This window comes from Mytilus californianus, unplaced genomic scaffold, assembly GCF_021869535.1.
Source record: "Mytilus californianus isolate M0D057914Y unplaced genomic scaffold, xbMytCali1.0.p SCAF_1, whole genome shotgun sequence".
Taxonomy (NCBI): Eukaryota; Metazoa; Mollusca; class Bivalvia; order Mytilida; family Mytilidae; genus Mytilus; species Mytilus californianus.
In genome coordinates this window covers 82,088,310-82,112,585 of record NW_026262581.1, presented here as the reverse complement: position 1 = coordinate 82,112,585, position 24,276 = coordinate 82,088,310, and the positions used below count along the sequence as shown (strand labels likewise).

The 24,276-nt window shown below is 32.6% G+C and overlaps 1 protein-coding gene and 2 long non-coding RNA genes across 10 annotated transcripts in view; 1 reads left to right on the top strand and 2 right to left on the bottom strand.

The window, feature by feature from the left end:
• Positions 1-3,653, bottom strand: part of LOC127724798 (uncharacterized) — a 145,237-nt gene extending 141,584 nt beyond the window's left edge. For 3 of the 6 annotated variants that reach the window (XR_007992728.1, XR_007992722.1, XR_007992746.1), the window contains exon 1: positions 3,505-3,648. This is a non-coding gene — a long non-coding RNA (uncharacterized LOC127724798). Of the gene's footprint in view, positions 1-3,504 lie in introns of all 6 variants that reach the window. The other 3 variants (XR_007992710.1, XR_007992740.1, XR_007992716.1) reach the window with 2 other exon arrangements.
• A 10-nt stretch (positions 3,654-3,663) lies between these two features.
• Positions 3,664-9,930, top strand: LOC127724776 (uncharacterized). The gene is made up of 3 exons (XR_007992686.1): positions 3,664-3,768; positions 8,075-8,206; positions 9,767-9,930. It is a non-coding gene; the product is annotated as an uncharacterized LOC127724776 (long non-coding RNA).
• Positions 9,931-21,398: 11,468 nt separating this feature from the next.
• The window catches only part of LOC127724696 (exportin-2-like), a 114,966-nt gene continuing 112,088 nt past the window's right edge, over positions 21,399-24,276 (bottom strand). For all 3 annotated transcript variants that reach the window (XM_052231779.1, XM_052231771.1, XM_052231764.1), the window contains exons 25-27: positions 23,274-23,371; positions 22,664-22,794; positions 21,399-22,014 (exon numbers count right to left, since the gene is read on the bottom strand). In XM_052231779.1, the coding sequence (XP_052087739.1) occupies positions 21,928-22,014; positions 22,664-22,794; positions 23,274-23,371 (316 nt within the window). In that variant the 3' untranslated portion in view covers positions 21,399-21,927. The remainder of the gene's footprint in view (positions 22,015-22,663; positions 22,795-23,273; positions 23,372-24,276) is intronic.

Below are 24,276 nucleotides of genomic sequence, written 5' to 3'. Positions count from 1 at the left end.
AATAACTTTGTTGAGTGCTCCTATGTCAGGAGGATTATAAAATACAAGAAGTATTAAAAACAGGAAGTGAATCTTGTTATGTTCAAAGTACAAATTTCTTTGATTCCTCTTTAAATTTCATACTCATGGTTATGAAACAAAACATTTTTTACCAATAAAGTCAAAACTATGTATGCCTTTAAAATTGTTTAAGATTTTATTTTTTGTGTTATGCCTACTGAGATAAATTTTTTCAGGTGTACATGCTGTACATAAACATTACAAATGGATAACATGTGGACATTTCATTCTGTATTAAATATCTAGTATTTGTTCAATTATCTTAAAGCCACTAATTAGCAGTAAACAATCATTAACAAAGGTGATAAAACTGCCAAAGCACTAGGTATTTAACTTAATCCCATTGTCAGTTAATTAGTGTTACACAATCAGGTAACAATTTAACCGGAAACGCCGGTAGGCATGAAATTTGAAAATTTTATTTTTTTGAAAAGGCAGAGGGGTGCATTCTTTTACTTTGGAGGGTAGAAGGGCGGGGGTAAGGGCACCAAGGGCCCTTCTATTTAGGGCAGGCGGGAACACTGCCAACAGTGTTAGACCATGGAAGTATTATATTGACAGGAACTCCAACAAACCGATTTCAAACGTTTATAGTGCGATGCGGCAAAATCGTTAAGTATCTGTTAATTAACTTGACACCTTTCAATTAGTCGTATCGATGCATGGGTTCAACAACGTTTTCGGGATACTCGTAATTACGGAATTTACCGAAGTAACCGGATGTATACATAAATGTCAAGGATATGACATTTAACGACCATGCCAATATTTGGCAGTTGACAGTTTTTTACTAGGTTTTCTATGTTAATAAACTATCGTCACTTACAAATATTTCACTAATCAGTATGGACGTGCACGATTTTGATGATGAAGAATTTGAAAAAATTATCGGTGAAGACATTGAAGAGTTTTATTGCTTTTGTAAATCTGAAACTTGTTCAATAGAAAAGATAAAGGCTGTACGGTGACCTATAGTTGTAAACTTCTATGTCATTTGGTCTCTGGTGGAGAGTAGTCTCATTGGCAATGTCAAATATTTCATGCATTTCAACAAAAACAAAATATTATAAATTTCTAAACAAACGCTGCAAGATGTTTCAGATATGTTAAGCCTTTACAAATACATTTAATTCTAAACTGGTTAATTCTAATGATAAAATTTTAAGAATATACTGCTTAGGACCCAGCATTATGATAGTTCTTTAAATGCATCGAAATATTTAAAATTAAGCCATTATTTCCCAAAACAAGTCCGTCAGACGTCAGAGCAATCTCGGACTAGGTTGAAGGTTGTTTTAAACTTTTGAATTTATTCAAAAGGTGTACATGTAATCGGTGTTATAACCTGATACATGCTATATGAAGAGGCCATCACGTGCGTATAATTATCCACCTCTCTTAGTGTTTAAAACATTTTCTATAAATATGTTAAATTACATTTTACGATATTTTACGATAGAGAAAACCATAAATATTTGTGTTACACTCGATTAAAGTTTTCAATCTTTAACTTAAAATTTGAGTTATCCGGCACCATCCGGCACACTACACGCGCATCACATTATTTTCTGCAAACACTCTACTTCAGAGTCATGTAATTTTCATAACCGGATATTTCCCGATTTCCTAGTTCCAGTGATAAAAACATATCAAACAAAACTAAAAATAATATTACCTTCTTTCCGAATACAGTTAACTTTCTTTTGTCATTCTGTTAAATATGGACCGATTTTTTAGATTGTTTCAGCTGTAGTCTTTAATTATTGAATAGAAACAGGTGTCGTTATTCATGTAGCGATTCTCAATTAGCCACGGGAGTTTCCGTGTTAATTTACATTGGTAGGTAGATAAGACCTTCGATAACAGATCACGTGATAAGATCAGTTTCTGTAAACTATACAGGCGAAGGCGGCATCGCAGATACCCCACAAAGAAGTTATCACGTACTTGACAAACTGAGTCGGAACCTTTTATTTTCCTAAAGAAATCAGTGGGATGCGAATGTGCTAATTTTTCGTTGGAGTTCCTGTCAATATAATACTTCCATGGTTAGACAAACCATAGATGTATAAACCCATAGATGAAGCTCAACACTGACTTCAAAGGTTCTATGTGCGTTGTAATGGCTTTCACACTTATCTGATAATGACATGAACCAGTTGGTCATTGAGATGCCGATTGACAATCTAGACAATAGAAAACTGACAATCAAAAGCTACTTAGCAGTTGAACATGCTAAAAATCAGAAAGAAATAAAATCAAAATATATATTTTAGAATGACTTGGTTATGAAAAAATAATGTTCTTGTAGGTAAAACAATATTACAAATTATTCTCGAAAAGAAATTAATAAATGCATGCGGATATCTTTTTTTAAGCCAGAACTAATGTTTTCATCATATTTACATATTTACATTTTTAGATTTTATATCATTTATCACAATTTAAATTTATTTAAACAATGTGTGTTAACTATTATAAACAAGTCTATTGAAAATATAATTAATAGAAAACATGGAAAAAGTTGAATATATGCTCCATAATATTTATTTACCAAGCTTTACATGAAATGTTTTGGTAGTATACTAAAACTCTTTACTTAAACTAATTTTATAAACATCATGAATGAAATCATTATAATTTAGCCAAAGATGTATACATCTATGATTTAGTAACTAACTTATTCGTAAAAATATAAAAATGATTTAAAAAGACAATTTCTCTTCTAAAAATGTAGAAAAACTGATGAAATAAAGAAAAGATATGTACTTTCTTATTGATTTTTTCCCAAATTCGACGCAGTTCGACACCTTAATGGAGCATATCAAGGAGAAGGTGTATTTTAGAAGTTCAACAACGTGCTATTCCCATTTTCAGGAACTCACAGGAACATAGTTTTCATAAAATATAAAGATACAAGCCTTAAAAAAAACATTTTTTAATTTAGTTCAATATTTCCCTTGTAAAATGCAAAATGCGCAATTTCTGACCGATTTCATCCATTTTTTCACCATTTTATTTGTCTGTCCAGTGCGCTAAAAATAGACATACTCTCACAACAGAAGGGACATAACTCGAGAAGATAATTAAGAAAATCTATTCTGCTGTACTGGTCAATACAGATCAACAGATAAGAGATGTAGCTCGAGTTACTTGATTGAGGACAACACACATGAAACATCAAAGACAGTCAATTTGGTCATGGTTCTTTTTATCTTACAATAGAGAACAGTAGGGAACTTTGGACGAGCTTTATCTATGGGTTTATACATCTATGGACAAACATATCCTTAGTGTCTCTTTTAGAGGACAAAATTACTGTAAGTAAAACCACAACAAAAGACCACGCCTCCTTTTTTCCTCAACATAGGTAATCTCACCTGTGCATATGTGATGGAATGTTTCTTATCTATGCATTGAACATAATGTGCATGAAAAACTTACCATTGCATAACGGCAATACCCGTCAAAGAATTCGGTTCTTGCATGACACATATACTGACATCCCCAAATGCACGTGGGAACAAAGGATTTCACTTTCACTCCCGCCACGTTCTTTGTTTCCATTCATACTTCTGTCAAAGTGTGTCGAAGGTTTTGATTGGTCCGTCACAAACCGGAAACACGTTTACAATTTTTATCAACATTTTCCATTTTCTGAAGAATTGTGCTCTATACAATTGTACAGCAAGCTTGTTTAATCTAAAGGTAAATGAAGAAATTATGCACAATTATCAGTGTAATAGTTTAAACAATATCAATTTGAAGAGCGGCATATGAAACATTATTGACAATATGATTGAAAAATTATAAAAGGGGGATGGGCATGTTTCAACTTTCCATACATACATACCTAACAACCTAACAACCTCTGTATCTTTAACCCCCTTTGTAGAGGAACCATACGCTAGTATGTAGAACTTGTGATCCGCAATTTCTATGTACAGTGATGCCTCCACCAATATGTTGCAGTGCTCTATATTTACACTTACAGTGAAATCCTACCCACACACACTTATATTAAAAATCCTTTGTTTTATAATTAAAATGTTTCTGTGCCTATCATACGGTGGTTAAAAGTCAGTCACTATATAATATAAAATTCCTTTCTTTCTTTATATATATACACACATGTTACACATTTGTTTTCGGTTCCCCTAACCGTTTTGTATACGAAGCTAGATATGCTTTAAAAGTATAACTCATTTCTGTAAGATATCAATAACATTATTCCATAAAATCATTTGTTTTCCTATCACGGTAAGATGATAAAAGAATGAGTGCCTCTTCCTCATGATTTAAAAGATATTTAGTAAAGTATTGTCTAAAAGTTATATTCTGTTCTTCTAAAAAGTCCTTTATATAATCCATATATTCATTATTGCTTAAAATTCTGTTGGCTATATATAATTTAAGATAATTTCGATATAAGATCGCACACTTTAGTATGACTATGTCTTCGTATGTCATGAAGACTGTTTGAGTGATAACAAATTTAGCAATCTATAATCTCATCTGATGACTCTACCTATACAAGTCTAAGTTGAGGCACACTCGTTTTGTGAAAGAAAACTAAAGATTTAGATGTGGACAAAATGTCAATATATCTATAATTTGGCGTATTGCAAAAATGTAAAAGTTTAAAGCATAATACATAATGTTGGATACGATAACATAAACCTGTGTCTGCTGCTCTCCTGTCCTGACAGGGTTACTCTCAATGGAGCAGCATCGAATGATTCACTCCAGGCAAACTTATTACGTTAAATAGACTATTGGTTGATACATTTAACCCTCTTGCTGCCGAGTTTTTTTCTTGCTTTGTCGCGCTAAAAGCATCAACGTTTCATATCTGTGACGTTGCAAAACTTGTGCCTCTCTGTAGAACAGCGCTTTCCCGCCGACCATAATATTTTCCACGTCAATGTAGCCGTAATTATGAAAAGCGATGTAAAAGTAATTTTATGAAAACTATTGCTATAAGATTGTTATAAATGGTGTTTTTAATACAATATTATTTAAAAATACAACTTTTAACCTTGAAATATAGTTTTTTTTTATCTTTCTTGTCTTAAAAAAAAATGAAAATAATATACCCATTGCTACTAGCTTTATAAGCGCTTTGTCAAGTGAAATGCATAACTGATTCTCAACCACCTCTAAAATACTAAAATATATTTATCCTGGTTATCCGATTAGCTTAGTAAACCTTCTTATAATAGATAAATACCGTAAAAAAATCTCTCAAATAATTATATAAACAAAACAACGACCCTCAATAAAAATAAAAATAAAAACAATGAGTGTACAAATAAAGATAAATAAAACTCTGAGCAGCCGATTCTATGAACTACTTCTTGTTGTAAAGTATCAAACGTGTCAGATTAAAATTTTTATTCCAAGCCTTGTTTCGGTAGGCGAGAAAATAATGTTTATAGACGTTTTATCCATATTCATTTTGTTTATTTTTTAATCATGTTTATTATTATTTTGTTGACCACTTATTGCTCAAAATTTTAGAGAAATGTTTGAAAATACGAATTTAAAAAAAACCCAGAAAAGCGAGGGAAGAATTTCTCTAAAACAGGGTCCGACACTTACGGTTGTCCGATTGCACGGGGCAAGCTAATGCCGTATTCGGACAAGTAAAAACATCATCTTGGTTGTCCGATCGGGCAAGTGAAAAAAAGTGTTATATGATTAAAATTTCACAAAATCAATAGTGTCTGTTGTTTTGTCCATAGATTACTCAGTGATAACACCGCACGGTTTAGTAAAGTGGTCTTAACCCCCCTTCAATGCGTTTATTTCGTCAATTGTTCGCACTGAATTCCCCATTTTACCAAAAATAGATCACGTTTAAAAATATTAGCCAATCAGGCGGCCGCGGCGTTGCTTCGTCATTATCGTTATCAATCGGGACACCACTCGGGCGTTTCTGACGCACATGTTATTCCCACCGATCAATGGAAAGCGGAGGTCTATTTTCGTTGTTCTAACTTTATAATTTGACATTGGATGTGTATTTCCCTAAAATGGAAAAACATAAAAGCTTGAAAGAGAAAATGAAATTAAACTTTAACAAATTTGTCAGTTGTTGTCAGTTTATCAAGAAGGGTTTTTTGAAATGGCATTTCTTAGATAAATTATTATGAAATAAGTATCTCTATGTAAATGATCCAATTCCCGTATATTCATCGATCTTTGCCCTCCCTCCTCGGCTCATATATGCCTCATAGTATATTTTCATACTCCATAATCAATTTACACCCCATATACATGATAACTATATTTTATCTGCATGTACTACATTACAACCACAAAAATAGCATGTAAAAGCTTGGGCATGTAGATTTCACTTTCGGACAAGTAAAAGTAATAGGGCACTTGCCCAACTGGACAAGTTGGTATAAAAGTTAATGTCGAACCCTGTAAAATTAATTTCTATTGTCTACAAGTGAACCTGAATCAATAATAATTCATTTTCATTTCCTATGATGAAGTACACACTGTAATTGGCATACACGTGACGAAATATCTTTTTGTTGATGGATAAATTGTTCTCTTCTCAACGTTCAGTGGCAAGTATTTCATGCAATATTAAGGACGTCTGAAATTTGATGTACAATAAATATGTTGCTCAGTGGGTCCTACAAAATAAAAGATCTGTGATGAATGGCTGAAAATTGAGGTTGCTACTGGGAAAGGATGATATGTAAGATAGGAAAAGAAATCATTGGGTCACCTGATCCCCATTTCGAATGAAAATAAATAGTTTTAGATTAGTGCTTCAATGATGAAACGGGTATAAAATGTATTGAAATATCGTATGGCAATACAAGTATATCGGGTAACATTTGTGTACTTTTACAAAAAAAATCTTCACTGAGAATTCAATCGCAGCATTTGAGCCCTAAAGAAATTTTCCAGTTCTCTTAAATAAAGCGTGTATTGTGAATATTAATATTTCGCGTAATTAAGTATAACAGTCACCTTTTCTATGATTATTTATTAGGAATGCTATTATTATAAGAGATATTCTGATTGAAAGATGTATGAAAAAAACGTTTAACAAATTTCTCGAAAGTACGCAACATTTTACATGAAAATGACGAACTAGATAATTAGTAAACACGTTAAATAAGTTGGCATGATAGTACTAACAAGCTTATGATCCTGTATCATTTTTTGACATCCGTTTTAAGTATACAAATAATGCATTTTATTCAGTTTGCTTCATTCCCGCCAAAATCGTCCTTTTGGCACCGTCTTTTGACGTTGTCAGTGCCCCTCAGTATTGTGACGTTACCATGGACCTTTGACGTTCTACACAATCAACAAGATTTGTGTGTAGAAGCCATAAATGTCCCTTTGGCAGCAAGAGGGTTAAGTCAACAAGAACTAAATTGAAGATATAAATATATTTTTGTATGAAATACTGTGAACTGAAACATTACAGTTGATTAGAATTTATCCTGCTTCAAAATTTCCAGTTTTCCTGGATGTTATTGTTAAATGAAATATGTGGGGTGAAAACTGGCCTACACCGGTACCACACATGCTATTTTAGTGACAAATTTTAAGTGTGCAAATGAAAGAAGCACACATCCCCTTTTTTGCATCACTAATGAAGGGGTTTAAAGGTCATTTTTAACTTCACAGTAATAAACACAACTTTATTCACTTCAACAAAGGTTCTAATAACTTCTGTTCAATAAAGAACATCTGTATTCTGAGAATTATTTTCCCCTTTTCTGATAAATATTAACAGTTAAATATATGATGGACATCACATTCTTTAGTGATCTGAAAGGATGCACAGTCATGGTCATGCTGTTTAAATGATGCACAATCATGATCATAGTCTTAAATGATGCACAATCATGATCATAGTCTTAAGTGATGCACAATCATGATAATATTTATAAATGATGCACTATTGAGTATTCTTACTTGATGGACAATCATGATTATATTCTAATTAAAAATTCAATTAATAATTTTTTTTAATCAGGAAAATGGTTTCAGACGTTCAACTAGCAATCTTTGCCAATGCTCTTGGGGTGTCACTCTTTCTGTTGGTTGTATTGTATCATTATATTAGTGTCAACAATATAAAGAAACATGACTAAAGATAGATCTTTTGGTGAGTATATGTATATTTTATTCCTGTCCAAATTATAATTAGCTTGACCTCCCATTTGGGCAGTTTGTATGTACAGGTAGAAAATTACCATTTTTTCCTTTCTGGAAATGCCTACTCAATCTTATAATATCAAAGCTAAAAATTTGTTGTAAATTCTTTATTCATCTTTCAAAATTTGGATATATTTTTCCATCCAATAAAAATTAATCACTTCAATGCAGAGTAAGAGTGTAAAGAGAATCTGTTCCAAAGAAACACACATAATTTATTTACATGTACATGTACTGTGAGAAAGTAAACAATCCATTTTTATTTCATTCACCTACATGAGATGACCCATATCTCATTTCTATTACACTGGTATTCACAATCAGTCTAATGATTTTATGAAAGCCTGCTCAAGACCTTGTGCTTAATTTTGAAGAAGATATCATCTTTCCTATCAATTTTTAGATCACCTTGCCCAATGACATATTTTGCATGTCTGATTCAAATCATGTCAAAAGTATAATCAATTCCTTCACAAAAATTTCCATAAAAATGGTATTTGTTGCTATGCTAGTCTCACAGTATTTCAGAGTAAGAGCAGACTTGTTGGTTTTTGATCAGAATAATGTGTCCAGGTAGGGCGACGTGTCTTCCTGCAAACTACAAATGTACCTTCGACTAAAATTTAGGTAGCTCACAAAAATCTGGCAACATGCATGCCTTTTTGGTCTAGTAGACTTGTAGTATAGTACAAATCTGGATACATTCACATTAATATGTTGCAAATCAAAATATGAACTTCATAATACCAAAAATTAAATTTATTTTGTTTGATGATGCCTACCCACCTATAAAGCAGCCTACCCCAAAAAATTTTATGACACAAATCGTTTCAATTTTTTTTTAAAAGATTTTTCCGGCTCCAATGTCATTTTCTTGTCTAAAATATGCAACTTGTGTTGTTAGCCAAAAAAATAAAAATAAAACCCCTACCTACCTACCTACCTACCCAACCCTTTGAGGCAAGAGTAGGCAACATCAAACAAATAATTTTAAGGGTGGTTTTATTTATCCTGGAAGTTAGAATCTGATTCAGCATGTCAAGTCTTACACAAAGCACAATAAATTCATAACCAGTGATCCTATTGAAAATGTATGTAATATTTGCCACTGTGCATGCATGGCATTGTCAGTTTGTTTTCGACTTGTGAGTTTGAATGTCTTTCAGGTATCTTTTGCCTCTCTTTTAAGTGTTCATCCATAATCATGTTTATTGATTTATTTAATTAATATTTATCTTGACCATGAACAATTTGAAATTTACAATGAGAGTAAAACAAATTGATGGCTAAAACGAATTAAGATTGCATGAAATAATATCAAAAGTTCCCATTTATTGAAAGTAACCTTGATATTTAGTAATTTCTTTTTTATTTTAAAATACCCAACTGATATATTTTATATTTATATAAGTACTTTGTACATGTATATGCAATGCTAGAATTATGAAGTCATTTAGTTTTAAAATACTTTTGTACATTTAGAATTTGACATTAGTGTTTTATTTTTTAGGTAACCAAAAAGTGAAGAGTGCATGAGGTGTGGATGTGTAAATGAAGATGAAATTATTAAAAACACAAATTAATTGTTCCTGTAATTTAGAACCTCTGTAATAGATTACATATTATATATCACTGTGTACATCTGTCAGTCATAAAAATGTAAGAAATTTCTCAGTTTTGTTTGCAGTTTTTCAAAATGAGTTTCATAGGGTAATTAAACTCTTTGAATGTTCACCGATTTGTGCAAGTATTCCCTCTCATCTGCAACTACATATGGATTGAAGAAGGTTATATATGATCACTAGGTTTTTTTATTAGCGGATGGAACAGAAAATGTTTAGAGTTTTTGAAAAGTGGTGAACCAAAGATTTTGACCACTATAATTTGGAAAAGACTGACACAATTTCTGTATTGCAATAAAAATAATAGTGAGGACCAGCATATTCACTTCAAGGACCACCATGAAAAAAAGATTTCGAAAACTCTGTGTTAGGTTTAAGACAATGGTGTCACAAAGGTTTAGATTGAAGCTAGTTGGAAATTAAGTTTTGGTCTTTATGTCCACTGTTTCGCGTAATTTGCCATTAAAACCAGCAGTGTCAAAATGATTGACCACTGGTTTTGACTCTTAATAGTACTTGATGAAAATATACTGTACATTTAATTAAATACAAGCATTTCCTATCTAAGCAGAAGTACCGTACTGGACAAGACAACATTGCAGAGCTATGGATTTAACTAGATATCATTGAGAAGGGAGCCATCTCTGTGGGCCCCGCTGTGAACAACGTGTGGTAAAACATTTGTATCTTTACCATAGGACATTGGTTTACTGAAACCAAAGTTTTTGACCTAGGAAGTTGTACATACATTATGACACACCCTCTGGTGTTGGTTAATATACATGTCAAGTATAAATTTTGAAATCATAACGGTTCTCAAGATATAGAGCGGACACAATCTTTACCATAGGACATGAGGTTGTCAACTGAAACCAAAGTTTTTTACCTTGACCTTTGACCTAGGAAGTTGTACATACATTATGACACACCCTCTGGTGTTGGTTAATATACATGTCAAGTATAAACTTTGAAATCATAAAGGTTCTCTAGATATAGAGCGGACACAATTTGTTACGGACGAACGAATGGACAGACTGATCGCTATAGGGTGACCCACCATTCGGCGGGGGCCCTTATAATCATATATCAAAGGAACAGTCCTGTTATTAATCTTGCTATGTAGTTTAGGTACTAAATTATGAGAATAAGAACTTATGGCAATAACCAGAAGGTTGGAGCTTTAGCTTTTGGATGTTTGCTATTCACATTTTAAACCTTTTATAATATATAAAAGATTTAACAGGCATCCATAAAAATACTTGACATGGCAACAGACCACAACATTTTCACTCCTCCAAAACCAGAGACCTTCAAATGAAGACAAACAACACATGGTCCCGTTATCCTGGTTTGGTACAGGCACAAAATGGTGTGGAGTTAAACCAGTTTTATGTGTACACAAACTCTCCCCTTTGCCTATCTAGACCATATTCTGTAAAACTAATACATGTACACAATAACAAAAACCTGTGCAGTGCAGTTACTAACAGGATGACTATTCATTTCAACAAGGAGCTTAAACACAGCACATAATTTGGAAAGCATAGTCAAAATATTCTTGCTACAACAGTAAGCAAACTAAGGGAGCTACCATTTGATTTTTATGGGGGGGGGGGGGGGGGGGGTGGGGGGGGCTAGGATGAAATTTGAAAAAAATAGGCAGGACAGGAGTTTTGAGTGAAAAAAAAGGCAGGATGACAATTTATGTAAAAAAAAGTAAGGATAAACTAAAAAAAAATGGCAGGTCCGAATAGAGTGAAAAATAAAAAGACAGGACAGAGATTACAAATAAAAAAAAATGCAGGACAAAATTTTTCATCCTAGCCCCCCCCTAAAAATCAAATGGCAGCTCCCTAAGGTAGCTACATCTATTGTTTGTATCATTTGATCTCAAGATTGATGAAGTGAATTGAAAAAAAAACATGCAACAATGTGCCTCAGAAAAGTCAAACAGGCTTCAAGAGGTCCAATTGGTTGATTTAAAAGATCTTCAGAAAAATCCAAAAATCTATATTGAGGCTCTTACTGTCCTTACTACCACATGCAAATACAAGCGTTGGGCAAACAATTGCAGTATTTCAGTAAGAACAGCAATGTTTTAATTCTTTAATCTGGTCTTGGATATAAATCAGAAATAACTTTGCAATTCCATTAATAGTTACCCTAGCAATTTACCTTTAAGTCTTTTTTCTGGAAGAATTTAAACGGTCTCCTTTGTTCTTGATTGTCTTGTGCTGTTCTGAATGACTGTCAGAAGTTTTCAGTTTAATTATACTGTGACAGCAATCAATTAAACCAGCAGAGTGATATTATTGGATAACAGTAATTGTACTGTTCATTTCAAGATCACCTGACTCTTGAACTGGCAAGGCACCAGCATGCTTTGCACATGGTCAGGATAGCAATTCTATTTCAGTCACAAGATGTACATTTCAGCATGCAAACTTGAAGATTCTTTGAACAAACACCTGCTTCTATTTTTATCACAGTTAAAGGAATTTTTGCACTTATATATTAACAGAGACATATAATACAATTAATGATTTGTATTATATGTCTCTGATATTAAATTAGGTCAACTTTATTTTAATTATAATGTTGATTAATTTCTTTACAATTAAATTGTTTTGAATACTGCATAAGTGGTGAATATTTAGAATTAAAAGGGAAAGTTTTTTTTTACACACAAACATATATTATAAAGATCGTATTCTATTATTCTATCCATTATGTCGATCTGACCATAGATATAATAGCCATAGTGGCTATTATATCTATGATCTGACGTAACATTCAGAAATCGGAAGTCCAAAATTTTTATCCGCTTAATAGACGTCATGTATTATAATAGCAAAACGTAGTCCAATTTTAGCCTCCTCTGATATAATTATTGACCGCGACGACATCATATATGACTTAAACATTTAATTCCAGTTACGCAGTGATCATTCTTCTATTGTTCTCAATCTGAGACAACATGACACGCAATCACAATATATATACGAAAAAGAGGGGGATGACACGATTTTGGGATGTGGGATATAGGGAACAAAAAGGAGGGGTGGACAGCTTTTGAGGGAGGTGGGGGGGTGGGAGAAAACTGAAAAAGATTCTAAAAGTGGGAGAAGGGTGTCAAAAGAGATCGGGGTAAAAATAAAAAATAATTAAAATACGGGGTTTTCTGAAATGAGCACCCCTCGAAAAGGTACGCCGTGACAAAAGAAACAACATCCCGCCTCTAAAGAAGGAACATATTAAAACAAAGCGAACGAACGAATATCGGGTAAATGACAACAGATTTTTTTTCTGCAAAAAAATGTAAAATAAATTATTAATAATACAGGATCAAGTTCGGACGTAATAAATTGTTAGTATACTATTTCAAGGTTCAAGTAATTGATTATTTAACGCTAACACTCATACAGTCTTTTCAATTCGGCAGCAACGATTGGAGCTTGACCCACACCAGTCACCGATTAACATATAGGTATTTCGAATACTGTTCCTGTAGGGAAAAACTATCTTGCTAAAGAAGGATTCATTGAAGACAAATTGCATCCTTTCAATTCAAAAAGGTGTGCAATGCGTGAAACTGACGGTAGCTGTTTGAAATTTATAGGGTGTTTCCTCGATTAAGACGAATCTGCTGTATATGAAATGCATGAATACATTCATTGAAATATCTATGTTTTTGTACAGCAGTTTTAAAATGATTGCAAACTTTAGCTTGTATTCTTAATTTTTTTTTAACAGAAACTGAAAGCAATTTGAAGACCAATCAAACCCGTTTTAATTATTGGCTATCTTATATATTCAGGATCCCAATTTATTTATTACACATGGAATTGTAACATAGCTTTTAAATCTATAGAACCAGTTTGAAACCTCAAATTTTTACTTAAACCAAATGGTTTGTTCGAAGAAATTCGACCAAATTTATCTAATCTATTCCTTTTGGAAAATTCACCCAATATGATACAATGAAAGGGATAGAAGGAAGTCGCAATGGAACGTGAGGCCCATTGACTGAGAAATTGTACAAACATAATTGAGGGATCGCCTGTATGAGGAATTCCGATCTAAACATAGCTTTACAGGTTTTGGTACTAATAGTGGAGAAAGGATATGGGGTATATATCCTTGACACAAAATCAGTTCATGCGCAGCAAAAAACACATAAAGCCAAGGAACTGTAAGTTGCCCTATTTTGCACTCACGAAGGGATCAATTCTTTCGCAGTGCCGTCCGTGTCACATTTTGTTTATCTGATCTCTAAAATATGATGACAAATTCCAACAAATTTTACCTGTAGGATTAGAGTAACCTTCTTAACCCCTTCCACCCATAAAAATCAGATGTAAAAATTAGAATTTCTAGATTTAAATGAGATTATTTAAAAGATTTATCGGATTCAGTAGGGTTATAACTTTATTTTCGTGCAAGATGGGTAAAAACTGGGTACAATGGATAAGTCTAAGGTAAAAAAGACGGTAACATGTTGAAAGTCTTCAGAAAGCAATAAACTTGCAGAAATTTATATCATGAAGATTAAAACTGCTTCCTTCTTTACCTGTGACTTGCTATGTTCATTGCAGTGTAGCATCACCCCCGAATATAGGTATCCCGAAGCGGTGGAAAACAAATGTGAAGTCAGGTAAGGTCACATTCTTCTTATTTTCATTATATTCTACGTTTTACTGACAAGTCAAGTTTTGTGATACTGATTTCTAATAATGTAGCTACTATTTAGCCTGATTATGATCCTTAATTGGCTTTCTCTCTCTTCAAATCGTCTAATCGGACCGGGTGGTGCCTATCCTAAGAAGCATGTGACGAATTCAAACTTGTTAAAAACACATAGATATAGGAAGATGTGGTATGAGTGCCAATGAGACAACTCTCCATGCATTTATCCCGAGTCTACTTATGACTATCGGTATATATGTGGTTTGCAGGAATAAATTAGCCTTTGTCAAATAAATAGAATTGGAGACGGTTGCGTTACATTTTCTGGACAAAATGTGTGAATCTTCCAAGGAACATGTGTTTTACCTGCCCCCTCAATTGTTTAGGCTGAACTGGCACAGTTAATGCTTTTGGTTTTGGTATGGTAACCAATAAAAAGTTACTCAGATTAAATGTTAGAATATATATGAGACCAGCCGTTTCTTGTCCTTATTGTTGTTACAAATATTGACAAATCGAAGATTGGTGAGCCAAATTTTTCTGAATTGGTCAGTCTGCATGAGATCATCAGAAAATGTGTTATTAACTACCTACTCTAGGTGAGGATAGCCAAGGTAGATGTAAATATCTTGTTTTAGGAAGGTATATATCATACTTTGTAAAAACACTGTGATTCAAACATTTATTTTTATTGACAACATATTTGTTATGCTTGAAGGACGAGTTTTTTTCATTCAACCCATGGAACCTGAAATACGAGATACCACAGATATAATTAAGTGTGCATAATATCTTGACGTACATCTAGAAATTGACAATAAGGATTGGTTTACAACATAACTTTTAAAACAAAAATGATGATTTCGGTTTCCCAACTGTGAACTTTTCATTTCTATGTAGCAATCGTAAAGCAGCACATGTATATGGAGTATATCACCAAGTTGATACGACAGGAAGCGCTAGCTGTGGAATATCGTATTTTCCTTGACTGGGGTTTGTTGCTTACAAAGAAGCTATCGAACAAATGTTTCAAGTCATTCCTTCGAAAGTTTTACTGACACCATCATGATTTTGTTGATCCTAATGCATTATCTGTATTACAGATGAGCACGGATATGTTCCACTTTTCACCACAATCCCTTTCTCATTTCTTTGATTATGACATCACCAATGTTTTGCATCATGCCAGGTGTTACTAGTGGAGCAGGAACTGAGTACCTTTCAAAAGCACATGAAGTCACTCTCAGTTTTTGATGGTGTTCGATCTTCAGTGTTCTGTTGAGTTGTGAGTCTTTTTTCTTTGTGGTCATGGTATTGTCTATTTTGTCCTTGGCTTCATATGATTTTTTTTTTGTTGGCTTTTGGTATATTTTCCGTCTTTTTTAGATTTAAAACTCATCTTACACATGTAGTTAAAAAATCTGCTAATTCCTGTTATTAAGGATGTATTCTTCTGAGGTTTTCAGTCTCGTTCGGGAATTATTTCCAAAACATGTGATACAAGTGGAAAATATCAACGAATATAAAAAATATTATAATCAAACTAAACTCTGTGAAAAAATTGTGTACTTACAATAAGTAGTTTTTGAGTAATAAAATGTTCAAATTTTATAACCAGTCTGGTAAGTGTCATCAGCCAAAATGTTGAGAAAATAGGTTAGGGTACAAAGAAATGATTTTACCACAGATATGTACATCCCATATCAATTTTTTCTTTTCAAAATTCTTAGATATGTTTTTTTTATTCATTTTTAACAAAGAAGTTGAAATAAAATGCTTTTTGTTCTAAAAAAAGAGAAAAATCATAAATTTACAAAATTGACAGCATGGTCAATTTGACACGAAAAAGCAACAAAATTTTATAAAACTTTCGAATATTAACACCAACCTATAGTTCTTTTTGTTAAATTTATTCAGGTTGGTCCACTTCATCTTTAGTGAAAGTATGAAAAAAAGTTTAATTGTGAAATTGTGAAATTGTGATTTTTTTCATATTAATAGCCCCAAAAATGGGTAGAAATTGATGAAAAATGGGAAAATCATAAAAAATGGGTACTTTCAAATAGCTGTATCAAAAAAGAAGTGCAACAACATGATGTTTTCTTCATCGGTTACTTTCTTACAGTCATATTAACTGTAAGAAAGTAACTGATGAAGAAAAAATCAGGTTAAGGAAAAAGTTTTAATTACAGAAATTTTTGGCTCCTCTACTGCAAAGAATCTTTCTGTATCTCTAAATAGACCAGACCTGGACTATGAGACTGATAATATAGTTATTTTGAATTATTTATCCTGGGTTTGTGTTGTTTATATTTTCGGGCTTGCATTTCCCCCAATCAAAGTCAACGATTGCTCCTGTGGTTTTAGAGATTTTTGAAAGGTAACAACATATGACAAGGGACAACGAGTCATTGACCAAGTTATGACAATAGCTCCCATGGCTCACAGGGTTATACGAGCTAAAAATATAACCAAGTTAGGATCATTTTTGGGAAGAATAGCGGTTTAAGAGCAGTGACTGTGATTACAAGATTTTGGGTTTTGACAGATTCTTTGTTAAAGCTCATTTCAATCTAATTAAAATATAGAACTAGGATTTCGTTATACTACATGTAGTATAACGAAATCTGAGTTCTATATTTTAATTAGATTGAGCTCATTTGTAATTTGAACACTTTCATTCGTGGTTCACCTATATCATTGTCCCTGGAAATTAGTAGCGGCCCATGGAATAACAATAAATCACATTTTTCAAGCTATGTATTTCTTGATTTTAATATTGTTTTCTTTTAACCACCTTACTGCAACAGCGAACTTAGGTCTGTATTTTGTTGTGTAAAAACCCGTCACTAACACATTAAAAAAGGATCAGTCGAAGCAAAGTAAAGAAAATGTTGACCAGCAATTGTTACTAGAAATATGTTGTTATTAACTACTAGTATGTGTTTGACATTGTTTTCAAACCTTTCCAACCATTAGCTCTAAGACAAACTGATGTGGAGGACTATTTGAAAATTCATCGAAACATCAAAACTGATCAATCTTTAGTTCTTTTGCTTGCAATGAAGAAAATATGCCCAGCGTAAAATCTGATATCAGTAAAGTTTGATTATATTAAAAATGAACTTAGCCCATGTTCTATTTTAATGTTGGGAGCCATTTTGGTTGATCAATCGAAATATAATTCATAAAGTAAAATGTAAACAACCCAAGGATCTTTCATGTCAAGCTTGGAGTTAAGTTGTTTCATGGGAAAAAGATATTCTTTGGGGATTCAGTTCAAATAGTTCTCTACATCACAAGTCTTCAGAGCTAAAATGCTAATGAAGTGTAAAAATAGACATTTGGGGATAAAATTGTATAGGGTAGTCTCCACTTGTGGCAATTTAGAGCTTGATATATGGCTTGAACACTTGTCTATTGTTGAATTCATAGTAGTACTTGATGAAATGATTTCCCCCCTAATTTGTTCTATATGGTTTTTGTCGAGCCTGCGACTTCTGTCGCAGAAAGCTCGCCATAGGGAAAGTGATCCGGCAGCGGCGGCGTTAACTTCTTAAAAGCTTAATATTTCAGAAGATAGAAGACCTGGATGCTTCATACTTTTTATATAGATGCCTTATGATATGAAGTTTCCGATTGTCCTATGTCCATTGTCCTTGACCTCATTTTCATGGTTCAGTGACTACTTGAAAAAAAAGTTAGGAATTTTTGTAATGTTAATTTCTCTCTTATTTTGAGTAATAGGATAACTATATTTGGTATGTGCGTACCTTGCAAGGTCCTCATGCCTGTCAGACAGTTTTCACTTGACCTCGACCTCATTTCATGGATCAGTGAACAAGGTTAAGTTATCGTGGTCAAGTCCATATCTCAGATACTATAAGCAATAGGTCTCCTATATTTGGTTTATGTAATGATTGCAAGGTGTACATGTCTAACTGGTAGGTGTCATCTGACCTTGACCTCATATTCATGGTTCATTGCTCAATGTTAAGTTTTTGTGTTTTGGTCTGTTTTTCTAATACTGTATGCAATAGGTCAACTGCGTGTGGTGTATGGAAATATTTTACGATGTACTTGTCAGTCTGACAGGTTTTATTTGCCCTTGACCTCATTTTCATGGTTCATTGCTCAATGTAAAGTTTTTGTGATTTGGTCTGTTGTTCTAATACTGTATGCAATAGGTCCACTATATTTGGTGTATGGAAATATTTTACGATGTACTTGTCAGTCTGACAGGTTTTATTTGACCTTGACCTCATTTTCATGGTTCATTGCTCAATGTAAAGTTTTTGTGATTTGGTCTGTTGTTCTAATACTGTATGCAATAGGTCAACTGCGTGTGGTGTATGGAAATATTTTACGATGTACTTGTCAGTCTGACAGGTTTTATTTGACCTTGACCTCATTTTCATGGTTCATTGCTCAATGTAAAGTTTTTGTGATTTGGTCTGTTGTTCTAATACTGTATGCAATAGGTCCACTATATTTGGTGTATGGAAATATTTTACGATGTACATGTCAGTCTGGCAGGTTTTATTTGACCTTGACCTCATTTTCATGGTTCATTGCTTAATTTTAAGTTTTTGTGTTTTGTTCCATTTTTCTTAAAACTTTAAGCAATAGGTCAACTATATTTGGTGTATGGAATGATTGTGAGGTGTATATGTTAGTCTGGCAGGTATCATCTGACCTTCACTTCATTTTCATGGTTCATTGGTCAATGTTCATTTTCCTGGTTAACTTTGTTTCTTAGATACTATAAGCAATAAGTCAACTATATAATAATATTTGATGCATGGAATGATTTTATGGTGTACACGTATGTCTGAATTTTTTCATCCTACCTGGACCTCATTTTCAAGGTTCATTGGTCAGTATAAAATTTCCATGGTTTGGTCCGTTTCTTTTATACTATAAGCAATAGGTGTACATGTATTTCCGGCTTGGTTTATCTGACCTTGACTTCATTTTCTTGGATCATAAATGTTAATGTGATACTTGTAGTAAAACTTTATATTTAGGACTATCAACATAAAATCAATGGTCAGTATAGTAGGCGAGACATTTCAGCGTGTGCACTCTTGTTAGTATATTCATGAAGAATACAATCAGAAATAAATAAATTTCAGTATTTCTAAACTTTAGATTGATTAACAATCACCTGCTTAGGATATTCTCGTGATTAAATACTTTGTAAATCTTGATTGCAGTCTAATAGAGGCAGTAATCTAATGAATGTAATTATGAGCGAAACACCTATTTTTATAAGTCATTGATTAGACCAGAACTCAATAATTATTCCAAAAATGTATACTTATGTCTTACCTAGATCTTGTTGAAGCACATTGTATTTTGTAATTCAATATTTGAATTATGTTAATTTCATTTGTCAAACACGCTCATTTATGACAATTTTTAGTAATCAATCAGTAGAATTATTACACTCACTTTTAAAGGTGTCCTATATACATCTGTAAGGATTTCCATTTTGAGTTCATTACCCACAGAAGGGACAATTGTTAATATAGAAATAGTTAATATGTCTACCAAATTTTTAATGTTATTGATTAATGAATAAATGAATAAATAAATAAATAATCTAAAATTAGTTGGTTAAATGCATGCAATGCATTTTTCATGTCTGATATGGCTGGTTCTTTAAGTTTTTTTTTTTTTCAAATGTTATGATGTTTTGTAACATCTACCTTTTTTATTTGTGTACCCTCTGTTGAGGCTCTCCTCCGACCAAATATGTTTAAAGTGATTTCTTCCAATGCAAATCTAATTTTGGCTATTATCTTGTATCAAATTACAACCTTGCTTAAATCGTGAACATGACTTCTGCTACACACACATTGTGTTTATAAAGTATTTAATTGAAAATTCATATGCTAGTTCATTAATCACTTACACACAATCAGTTTAGGCTTTTGCAACTTCGTTACAAATTTGAGGACCTTGAACCAGTAATACTGTTACTGTTGGCATCTCTTAAAACTTCTTTTTCAACGAATCTGTTGTTGTCAGTCTACCACTATTCCAAAGGTGTTTTCAATAGAACTTTGTGTGTCTGCGCATTTATTATGGTAATGCAGGGTTATATGAATGTAGGAGGGCTTTTGAAGGAATTTTTGTTATACCGAAGAAAAAAAAGAAAGTTATTGTGAAAAGAACGTTATGATGGACAACAAAATGCCATTCATATGTTATACATACCGATATACAAAATGTACTTTATTTCTGAAAATATTTTGAACCTATTTTTTTCAGTCAAAACTGCTTCTTTATAATTCATTCAGGAATTCCTAGACTTTTGAACAATTTAAATATTGACCTGATATAGACAATTGTCTATCTTTGAATACCATATATTAACCTCTAGATTTCTTTCTGGTTTTATTGTGATGTGATGTTACTGCTCAAATTTCATAGGACCTCTAGATGTCTTGTTTTCTGTTGTTGGGTTGTTGTCTCATTGACATTTACACCAGTTTTATTGACTGTACAAATAACACTCAATCTGATTAAAATGGAGACGATGTGTCCAGACATTGATTACAATAATCTGACAGTACTCTGTTCTACTTTCTCTTTTTCCATTTAGGGAAAAGAGGGTTTTGTAATAATGAAACACCCTTTCAAAAGTAGGAGGCAGAGATTTCATTGGTTGATATAATAATTGTCAGAAAAAAAGTAGAATAGAGCTTTGTCGAAACCTTGTCGGTGAAGCTTGAACACCAGGTCTATACTATAATCAGATTGCAACTCTAACTGTACCTTTCACTTTACTTCCTTGTTGTTGAAACTGTTATAAATAATGTATTGTAATTCAGTTATGTCAAGAATTATTATTAACATGGCAATTTAAAGATAACAAGTCACAATGTAATACAATACATTCAAACATCTAGTTCTTTGAATTATTTGCAAGTTTACATCTATAACAAAATTACAGTAGGACAATAAATAGTTTCTTCTATTCAAAACTATAAATTTACACCAATAAATGCTATTGCTGAACACCAAGTCTTGTAGACTACTTTTGTTAAAATCTCAAAACAGATTTTATAAATCAATCATACAACTGCAAGTGACATGTAGAACATAAGATTTTAAATCTGATCATTTTACAGTCAAATACAGTGGGACTTTTCAGTCATGGTATACAATTGTAACTAGCACTTTAAAATTCTGATTCATGCACAAATCATGTCATGTTCAGCTCATGACATAAGGTCAAAGCAAAGCCTGAGTGTTTACATAATACAGAAAAGCAAATCATGTTAAATGCTTGTTTGGTATTATTAGATCTAGTTCATATACTGTCTTTAGTATAAAGTAATTGTTCAATTTCCTTTCACACTGTCACCCCAGCTGTTGCAAGATATTGTTGTACAAATGTCTGAGCTTCTGCCTGTAATCCTGCGCTGATTAAAGCTAGAACCTGAAATATAAATATTTATCATATTAAGTTACTCTACAAAATTCTTTTTATTTATGCAAGTTTAAAGTCAGTCATTGCTATATATAATAGGGCCACGGCATAAAGTGTTTCACATGTGCATGTCCATCATTCTAAAATCAAACAGGATGATTCGTTATGCCTGCTGATTTTGATCTGATAGATGGAATAATGACTTATACATGGAGTATACATTTGGTCCTGATTGACTAACTTTTAGGGGAACTACGGCCATTCCACTTAGAAAATTTTGTTCTAGTACTAACTTTTGTCATTATGCCAGGAGATCTGAAGATGATCTTTGGCACATTAGTGTATGTTGTTGACTTACAGATCAAGTTTGCATTTTCTTTTTGTTATACAATTCCCGTATGTTAGTATTAATGATGCCTTACAGATCAAATATGAGTTCTGTGATGGTTGACAAACTTTTAGGCTGCAAGCAAGGGCATATTCAAGAAGTTTTTGAACCACATTTTATTCAAAATAATACTACCTATTCAGTTTTCCATTTGTTTCACATGTTATTTGACAGAACTGAGAAGTGTTGTAAAGTTCCACGTAATGTTTTCAGATAATTATTTAAAAAATTTTTGTAAAATAAATTCATACAATAAAAGACATTAAATACCTTTCCAGGATGAGCAGCTGACAATTTGGCAAGTTGTCGTGCAAGATTAATTTTGACATCTGTAACTTCTGATACTGGATCATGTTCCTTCTTTCCAGCAAATGCTAACTGTGAATATGCTGTCTGGTATCCTTTAATATCAAATATTAAATACATTAAAAACTTATATGGTTTATGACCTATATAGACCAGACTTAGTATTGCAAAATAAAGCACAAATTCATCCAATAAAGAGCTGCACCATGAGCATATGATACACATGTCGCTATACATGTACATTATTTCTTGTTGCCTAAGTTACAGGCTTGACACAAATACCAGTGATGCATTTAAAAATAAATTTACTTTCACACACGTATCTTTAATATTGAACAAACTGCTTTATTACAAAACCTAATCGGTATTGAGGATTTCCTTTTGGAATTGTATTACTAAAATCAAAATGGTCAACACTACTCTTAATTAACAACAGAAGACCCAGGAACTATTTTCAGTGGAAGTACACAGTTTCCTACTGTATAAATTAATTAATTATTATGCAAGTTACATCTTATCCATTGGTAACACAAGGCTAGTCTTTCAGCCTTAAAATTGTAAGTGCTGCACAAACCTGGTGTATCTTCTATCTCAATGAAATGTTCATCATCTGGAACATTAGTGTCTTCGGGTAATTCTATCAGACTTATTAATCCTTGTAAAAACTGTGCCCTGTTAAATATCAATAGTTCTCATAAAGTAGATAAATCTTCTCATCACATATGGATTACAAATTCAAGGTTTGTTAATTATGATTAGGGCTATTCTAAAAATAATGACATGTCAGACAATTACTCAAAGTAGATAAATCTCCTCTTCATATATGGATTACAAATTCAAGGTTTGTTAATTATGATTAGGGCTATTCTAAAAAAAAAATGAGCTGCACCATGAGCGCATGATATGCCCCTCGTTTTTTCAAGGAATAAAGTTCCATAAATCCTCAATGTCATATCAGAAATTTATAAAAAAAACAAAAAACAAAAGGGAGGTTATTTTAATAGATATAAACTAGTCATTAAAGTTTCATGAAAACTGCTCAAAGCACTTTGAAAATCCCCCCCTTTTTTTTGAATAAAATCCCATAATTGTAAAATCTAAAATTTAAAAAAATCGAAAGGGAGCTTAACTCAATAGATATAAACAATTCACCAAACTTTCATGAAAACTGCTCAAAGCATTTTTGAGTTATTGTCTGAAAACTGGAAAATCTCCCCTTTTTAATGAATAAAACCCCATAACTTGGAAACTTAAGATCTAAAATTTATAAAAATTGAAAGGGAGCTTACGACAATAGATATAAGCAATTCACCAAAGTTTCATGCAAATTGGTTAAAGTGTTTTTGAGTAATTGTCTGACATGTTGACAACGGACGGACAATGGTATACCATGATACATCCTGTAAACAGGCGTGTAATAACTATAACAAAGGTTATTGATTAAAGACTGCATCGAATGCAATTTATCATGGTCTTTTTTTATACAAATCATGAGCTATATGTTGAGAGCCAACAGTAGAGCAGGAAGTGCTTACACTTCTGGAGCATCGAGTTGACCCTCGGTTTTTGGCGGGGTT